Genomic DNA, 9005 nt, shown 5'->3' with positions numbered 1-9005 from the left:
GTGCGAAACGCACCTCCATGACGTCGGCTTGGGGATTCTCGCATTTGTCGCCTGCTTCACTCGGGCTCGCTCTCCCTGCAGTTTCTTCGCACTCGATTGACATCGGACGCTTGTCCGCACCAGATTTGGCATGTGCGTAACTTTTTATCATAATAATAGACGTAAAATCGCACACACTAGCTCAAAGCGCGAGTTTTGCAGTTTTGGGTACTGCTACGGAAGAAACATTGCCGGCGTCGCCCCATTCCTTGCGAAGCCGGTCCTGTGCGGAGTGCGAAGACTCAGAGCTAGGCGTCAGCCTCTGTATTAAGCAATCTTTCAAACAAAAGGAACACTCAGCTGCTAATAACCGACAGCGAAACCGCAAGACCAAGACAAATACCAGGCTTTCGGGGCTGTCGGCTTTGGCAGAAGGCGTTGGGAGTCCTGGTAATCGTATGTATTGTAAGTTTTTGCAACCTTGCCGAACGCTCGAAAGTATGGTATCACGTCCCTTTACGTTGTCATGGCATGAAAGTATGCCGGCATGCATTATGGGGCTGCAAGAACTGTAGGTTGAGTTCCGAATAACCCACTGTGCGTTTACAAGCAGCAAAAGACATAACATAACATAACATAACAAAACTTTATTTCAGAAGGTGGACGCGTCGGTCAGCATGGGGAAGAAAGGAAGGTGGGGGGGGGGAGAGTTTAAATGTTACATTCTGCGGTCGACGCCTGAAGAGCGCGCGAACTCCCACAGAGAAAGCAGCGTCTGCCTTGCAGTGGCGGGTTGCAGCGGGGTTGTCCATTCCACAAGCCGCTGGACGCCGGGCGGAAGATACTGTAAACGGAGCGTTTGAAGGCCGGGACAGTCCCACAACATGTGGTGGACAGTGGGCGTGGCTCCTGTGGAGCAAGAGGTGCAGGCAACTGTGGCCACAGATTGCGCAACCTCGACGGCACGGTGGTGACGTTTTGGCACATACGCACGCCACTTGGCCAACACATCATCGGTTAGCGCGGCACCAGCCCGTGCCTTGTGCAGAAGTACTTGTGCGCCACGGGGCAATCCAGCGGGCAGGGGGGCGGGGTCTGGTGGAACCAAGTTCCGCAACGACTGTTTGGACGCGTGCCGTGCTGCCGCTTTTGCTTCTGGGGGGTCGGGGTCGTGTTGTGCAAATGGGACGGGCAACGCCGGGTTGGAGCGGAGTTCAAAGTGCTCGCTCGCGCACGCGTAAGCGGTCTCGCTGCCGATTCCGCCTGCGTGTCCCGGGACGCAGTCTACCCGAACGACTATATTGCGTGTGTCTCGCAGTCTGCGACAAATGGTCTTGATGAGGTCGCAGGTAGTTCCGACGTATGGGGTTTTGCCAAGTCGATCGAGGGCTTGGGGGCTGTCCGTAAATATTGTGAAGTGGTGGTTGTCACCGGCGCCGTAAGTTGCCTCAATGTGCTCCGCAGCGAGAAGAACTGCCGCAAGACGGGTCTGACATGGGCTTGGAGGGTGAAGAAATTGAATTGTGCGGGAAATGCGCATTTGGCCGTCAATACAGGAAAGTGAAGCGCGAGATGTTGTTTCATTTAGGACTGCTGTTGTAAAGATGGCGCCGGCTCGGCGGTCTGCGCGTGCAGCAATAGCGGCGCGCTCATGGTGGTTATGGTTTCGGCCACGCAGGCGAGATAGAGGCTTTGACACACGAACCAAGACATCTTCCCAAGGGGCTCGAACAGCCGGCAGTTGCGGGAAAAGCGAATCGCTCTGACCGGAAGCCAATTTTTGGACAAGCTGCCCCGCGCGGGTTGCGGCGCGTCTCCTGTTGTGGCCTTCGACCCTCTCCGTTATGATAGCGCGGAGGGGGGGCAGCTGGGAATAGCGGTAGAGTTCTTCCACGCGGGTGTGCCGAGGTAAACCAGTAATTACTCTGAGGCTTTCGCGGTGTAATGTCTCCAGTCGGTCATATTGTGTCTTCGTAAGGGCAAAGCATGGAGCACCGTAGCACGCCTTGGAAGTCAGGACGGCCTGTGTAAGTGTGCGCAGGACCTGCGTTGTTGCCCCGCCGAAGCGGCCTCCAATTCTCTTGATGATATGAAGCTGCTGCTTCCAAACACATATGATTTGCCGGATCCATTCACTGGCCCCTCCGTCTTCATGGAGTGGTACGCCAAGTATCCGGAGCCACCTGTCGGCAGCACGCTCGATGGGTTGACCATTCAGCGTGAAATGTATTTGTGCCTGCAGATGGTCGAGCCCTCCAATGACGAGGTATTTTGTCTTTTCTGGAGACGGACTCATTCCAGTCGGAGGCAGGCACCTGTCAATGGTATCAAGTCCAAGCTGAATTGTGTCGATGACTTGCTGCGTGTTCAGCGTAGTGCATCGAGGGTCAACCCAGATGGTGATATCATCAGCGTACATAGTGTGCTGCAGGTGTGGAATGTTGCGAAGTTGTTTTGCAATCTTCCGCATCACTAGGTTAAACAGCGTGGGCGAGAGGATGGCTCCTTGCGGTACACCAGTTGTATTGGTGAAGACGCGGGGATGGTTTAGCTCCGTTCTAATTTCAAACGTGCGGCCATTTAAAAAGCTTTTAACAAAATTAATTACGCGCGTACCCGCACCACAGTCCTGGAGAGCTTCAATAATGGCACTGTGGCGGACGGTGTCGAAAGCCTTTTTGAGGTCGACTGCCACGATCACGGCGGGGATCTTCGTTCGTCGGCGCTTCTTGCCGGTCAAGTTGCGCAGGAGCAGCAGGCTGTCGTAGGTGCACAGACCAGGGCGAAATCCAGTTTGCCCTTCGTCATAGTACGGCTCTGCGCCAGCGTTCTCAAGAATGTAGCTTAACCTGGTGAGAACCATGCGCTCAAGAAGCTTGCAAAGTGTAGAAGTCAAGGAGATGGGCCTCATGTTGTTGATGTTATTCATCTTTTTTCCTGCCTTGGGAATGGGGTAAACTACTGAGTGCTTCCAGTCGACTGGCAGCTCACCGGACATCCACACAGCGTTTAACTCTGATAACAACTGCATTTTGGCGTCTTCATCCAAGTTTTGAAGCATGCGCCATGTAATCCCATCTTTACCGGGCGCGCTCCTCACGTTGATCGCCCCCAGAGCTATTGCCATTTCCTGTGGAGTGAACGGCGCATTTTGGGCCACATCATTCTCTGGTGGTTGCCATTGATACGTAGTCGGTGCCGGGGGAATGCTGGGTTGCGGGAAAAATGTGCGAGCGGCCTCCTCCTCAAATTCTGCAGCAGAAAGGCTGGTTGCCAGACAAATATTGCGGCCCGTATGCGCGGCTTTGGCCTTCCCTATCAGGGTACGAAATGTGTGCCATAGCTTGGTTGAGCCGGTCTTTTCACTAAAGGAGGCGCAGTGGTCGAGCCACCGCGATCGCGCTAGTCGTTTGGCGTACCGTCGAGCCTCAGCCGCCTTTTTTCGTACCCTGAGAAGATCTTTAAACAGCCTTCCATTGTTCAAGTACTGAATGCATAGTTGTTCCCTCGTATTCCAGAGATTGACGAGGTGTTTGTCCGGTACCGGCATGTCTTCACTAACTTGGATTACGCGTGTGGAGTCCTGAACTGCGCGCTTCAACTTTTGAGTGATGGAAAGATTGCTTTCATATTCAGCCATAGCAGCACGGAAGGCATCCCAATCGACTGTTTGTGTTGTACGCTTGGACCGTCGGAGGCTTCGGGCGTTTAACTGCAGCCATATGGGATAGTGGTCGGAGCTCATGGGATCTGCTCCGCAGCGCCATTCTTTAACGACGCGGTGATCTGCCCATGTGAGATCTACGGTGGTATCGCGCTGTCTCGCGTGAAGTCCGCGCCTCGTAGGGTATTCCAAGTCATTGATGAGTGTAAGGCGGGCGGCTTCAGTAGTCTCCTGAAGTTTGTTGCCACGTGCGTCCGCCGTGCTGTATCCCCAGTCTGGGTGGTGTGCGTTAAAATCTCCAGCCACAAGGAAGCGGTCCTCTGGGTACTGTTTTCTCATGTCGAGCATCCACTGGTACCCGACATTGCCCCCTTGGGACCCACGGCGGCAGCAGCTGGGCTCAGGACGTGCGTAATACGACGCAATTAACATAGTCTTTCTACCAATGTATAAACGTACAGCCACGATCTCTTGGAAGCTGCTGCAGTATTGAGCAGTATCGATTTGCAAAAGAAAAACGTCCTCTGTAGTTCAGGCAAGTATGCATGATGGTAAAAACAATAAAAAAGGGTGTGCTTACTTCACCAGTGTGTACCTTAGCCTGCTGCAGCATGGGGGCAGCACGCGTTTACAGCCCACCTCACTGAGTGCTGCTCAGATTCATGCAAAGCCGCTTCACAATCTATTCTGTGCGAGCTCTCGCACCTTCCTTTTCTTGTCAGTTGCAAACACCTTTAGGGTGTAATGCCCGTCCTTGGCTATTTTCATAGATTATCGATAAAACTTATTGGGTAAAATTTCAAGCTGTAGAAACTGTATTATGCTTCAGTCGTGCGTTGAGGTAATTTAATACAGCTTTATGTGGCTCAAGGCAACATGTTTTGTCGCTATCAACCTGCCAATGCAGAAGTGTGGAAACTAGCGATGCAAAACTTTCAACGATAGTTGGCTTGTAAGTCGACTAATGCTAATTTCAATTTCAATTTTTCAATCAATGACTCAATTATTCAATATTTGTTTTTCTTTGTATATAAAGAAAAACAAATAGAGAAATTATTTGTAGTGATATCTATAGTTAGCTATCAACAGCACACCTACAACAGTGATGTGATTGGGTCAAGTCATTTTGAAACAGCTTTTGGAGGAGCCAAAGTAGGTTTTGTAGCAGCCAGAACGAGCATTAATATTTGAGAAATATTGCTAGAATGGGCAGAAAACAACCGAGAGGAGCCCAAAAAGCAGCATCCTGGGCACACAAACGTTTAAACAAGTAAAATGTCTACGGTGCAGAAAAGTTTCTGCTGCACAGATGTCTTTTAACAGTGATTATGAAATGCCTCAGGACAAGCACCGAAAGAGTTCGCACGATTGTGCACATTCACTACATGAGCCAACAGATCATGAAGGAACTTGACTCCTTGTTTAAAAAATGACTATCGGGGTAACATTCGATTCTGTACTTTTCATTAAACCATAATGAACGAAACATAGTCACATAATGTGGACAGTTTGATGTACATTAAAACATTTTAAAGCTAAAAAAGACTACATGGCAATAAAACAACATGATCAGATCCACTGAAAATGCCTTTGATTTTGTTTAAGCAGAACATGTAATGAAAGTACAACTATCATGACTGGTCCAAAGTTTTCTTTGGCGCCATTTTGTCCAGTGCTGCCGCCATTCTCGCTTTACCCTCGGCTAGAAGAGACTGTCCACTTTCGACATAACTGAAGCTCTTGGACTTCATGCCGTGGCAAAATAGATGCTCTGCATTCGCCAGCTTTTTTTTTTTTTTTTAAGTTTTTGTCCGACGTTCGTACTGCTCTGAAAACCTCTGGTGTCACATTGAAGCAACTTGCATCTCTTTCAAAGCGCCTGGAGAACGATTCAAAGTGCCTGATGCCATTAACATTTTGCATCGTCAACTGAGCCCTTTCATTAAGGTGCTGGCGGTTCTCTCTGAAGCCACTTTTCACATCTGCATTTCTATGTAGAATGCAAAGCAATGCCTTCACTAGCCTGGCCAAGAGAGGGAATTTGGTTTTGTTGTGTTGTCAGCCTCCTCCTGCTCAAATGCTGCCAATACTCGTCAATCCGTGTAGACGGATCTGATTCAACATGTTCCAGCTGGAGGAGAGTGTATTCATCCACCAAAGTAAAAACATCGCAGGGTTGGGTCACTTGCGGCAGCCTGGTAGCACCCTAAAATGAGAGCAAGAGGACTCCTCTTCCCTCAGCTGTGGGCTTAAGAAGCGCAGGCTCTGCAAAATGACGTCGAACAGCAGCTGCAACAGGAGGTACAGAGGGCAACACACTTGTCTATAACACATGTTTCATACTTATAGCCTTATCTTGCCTCGGCCGAAAAGCATTTGAAGAGAACTATTGTGTCATTCTGAAGTTTTAACCCTATATTTTGACCCCAACGTTTTTTGTGACAAGTTTGAGTCCGCAGTTTTGAGAAGTAACTAGTTGAAGTTGAACTCAGTGTTATAGACAAGGGTGTTGCGCACTGTACTCAGTGCATTTTATGTAAAAGCTTAGCACCCAACCTAAATGTCAGTTTCTCTCCGGGTTCCCAAGACGAAATTGCACGCTCTGTGGCATCTCCGACTTCTACTCTCGCTTTCCAATTTGCAGGGGACTAGGTTTGCAACATCAGCAACTCTCTGGCTTTCTTCGCGCGGTAAGAATCTCTACATGAAGCATCCACCCAGCTTGTGAACGAGGGCAACCTTCTCATCATAGAGTAGGTGGGCCAACTGCTCACTTCTTTGAAACAAAGCCAAAAAATCAGTGGATCTTCGACCACATTCTTCACAGAGTAGCTTTGTAAAGAAAGTTTTATCAAAAAATGCTTTCCTGAAGCGCTCCCGTAGCTGTCCTCCTAAACATGTTGTCAGAAAAGATCACTTTCTTCAAAGCCGGGAAGCCAGTCCCAAAGTAAGCCATGTTGAACTTTCGTCCCCTTTCCCGCTAGCTACCCTTTAAATTCCCTCTCCATCTCGACCCTACGGAGCTAGTCACGTGAACTTCTGCCAAGCTTTATTGCAAAGGAGATTAAGATATTCCCTCCTCTTCAACGCACGTAGCGTAAAGAGGACTCCTCAGACCAGACCATGCCACATCGAAGAAACCCGGAAAAACGAAGCTTTGGCGCAAGATTGGCACAGATTGCTCGAAATGTAGCAGGATGTAGCAGGATTTACCTTTCGTCGCAGTTAAGCGCTATAGCGCAGCTATCACATCACTGCTACAATGACAATCTTGGTATATTGCTATCAATAATTGGCTGCTGTCGATCTATTAATGCAACGCTACCGTTCCTTGGCTCTCACAAAACTGGCAGCAGTTATTATTGATATCACAGTGCTAAGGTTACCAATATTAATGTTGATTGGCTAAAAGGGATGTGACTTAGCTCCCATCAAATCTTCTCATAGAAATGCTGAAGCCAAAAACATTCTCATAATTACAAGTGATATTCTGAAAAATTAATACTGGTGCATGCTTAATCAGATTCCTGGTAGATTTTTAGATTTTATTAAACTGCTATTAGACTGCTGCCAAGTTAGCATATTATTTCCAGGAGTGGAGTGCAATGAATGAAATGAAGCATCTTTCACCTCTTGCAAGTAGCTATGCATCTACAGAGTAGGAAGGTTGCCTGAACATAATGCCAGTGCCACCAACAGTGATCAATTTCCTACCAGACGTGACTTCACATGCTGCAGGAATCGCTAAGCATGCTTTCTGGTAAATGCTACTAGAATGAATGAAAAAAAAAAAGCTACTTTTCTGCCAAACTGTGGCAAAGCTGATGGCAGCAGAGGATGGATTGTAGTTTGCATGATAGGACGGCTGTAGCTGAACAAGATGTTTCGCAGCATTTTCATAAGGCATCTTCTTTAGATTGTTTTGTTGGTTCTAATAGCTAAACAGTGCTATAGGCAGCGGGCGTATTGACAGGACAAGTTATGCACGCAATTGTGGCATTGCTCCCACTGATAAGCTTTGATATTCATAAATAGGCATCTGCAGTAAAATGTCTCGCTTCTTTTCCCAAAAGACAAGTGCAATGTATCCATCCCACTTCCAGCTATCCTTCATAACGAACTGATGTTTCCCCAAATGTTAGTACAATGTGTACAATTCTCAGTTCTTTATTTCCTCTTCTCACTGTTGTTATGCTCAGCTGGCACAGGCCTTGATGGAGGTTAGACTGGGCTTCGTTCCGAGCGTCCAATTCAGAGGTAACCCTTTGGGATGTGTTGCAATTTAAGTGGGGATCGGCTGATTTGTGGATGTTGGGGGGAGGAATTACTTGGTTAATTACAGCGATGAAGATCTGCCCACGTGTTAGCCTCTCTTGCTTTGTTCTGACCAGTCCAAAATGACCAAAAGAAGTCTCCGGCTGCTCTGCAAGGAAGCACAAAGCACGTACACTACATGCAGTCAGAAAATATGTGGACGGCCTAAGTTTACCTTAATTAAACATGCGCGTACTTCCAATTGCAGGTTACCAACTTTCAGCCAACTCGTAACGCTGGTAGTCAACTTTGCTGAAAGTCTGAGCAAGCAACTTAAAATTAGTCACGCACTGTCACAAGAAGTGCCTTCCTGAACTTTTCCCCACTTGCCCTTGCGTTCACTCATAAGCTCTTCTATAAGTGGACCACACCTCCTGGAGTGCTACACAGAATCTCCCTCGTACACCAACAGCCCTTGTTTATAGCACCGTATAATCACATTGCCATACCTGCAAACGTTACCGCTGTTATGCATATCTTGACACTGCCAAAACATGCTGCCAATTAAGTCAGCAGAGAGCAGTATCTACAAATCTGCTTACGAAATGTCGGTGCAAGACCAGATATTCAGAACAGACAAAATTGGAGAACAGCACGAGTAAAGCGTAGCTGGGGCACTGCCCCACACCTGTGTGTGCCTTTTTTTGAGGGGGGGAATAGCATGCCTCACAACACCCCTTATTTCATTCAGGCAGTAATGTGCAACAAATTGCCGTGGTTGAGTACAATAACTGCGTTAGGTGCATTACTTTATACCGTGGTGACAGCAGAGAACAAAAACGTCGACCAGAATATCCAAGGGAATCGGACACCTTGGCTCCACATAGGAGCCTTGTTCATGATGAAACAGTCAGTACACGGAGGCATGTTTACGCAAGTATGGGTCATAGGCATTACGAACAAATCAGAGGAACATAACGCTTGATTTGGTTCAAAGTTAGCTTCATTTCTTTGTATTATCAATGATTGCAAATAAGGGCTCAGATTCACTTTCCTCTCTTTCGCAAGCATGTGCACTGTGCTCCAGTTTATCTAGTTTTTAGAGGTT

At 48.0% G+C, this 9005-nt stretch overlaps 1 protein-coding gene across 1 annotated transcript; it reads right to left on the bottom strand.

The window, feature by feature from the left end:
• Positions 1-664: 664 nt before the first annotated feature.
• LOC144168983 (uncharacterized) lies at positions 665-3599 on the bottom strand. Its single transcript, XM_077697988.1, has one exon. The coding sequence runs from the start codon at positions 3527-3529 to the stop codon at positions 698-700; it is 2832 nt and encodes a 943-aa protein (XP_077554114.1). The 5' UTR covers positions 3530-3599; the 3' UTR covers positions 665-697.
• Positions 3600-9005: the final 5406 nt, after the last annotated feature.

Source organism: Haemaphysalis longicornis, unplaced genomic scaffold (genome assembly GCF_048455015.1).
Source record: "Haemaphysalis longicornis isolate Haplotype H1 unplaced genomic scaffold, Haemaphysalis longicornis Haplotype H1 scaffold_1, whole genome shotgun sequence".
NCBI lineage: Eukaryota > Metazoa > Arthropoda > Arachnida > Ixodida > Ixodidae > Haemaphysalis > Haemaphysalis longicornis.
The sequence above is the reverse complement of the archived record's forward strand: the minus strand, read 5'-3'. Positions and strand labels throughout refer to the sequence as shown.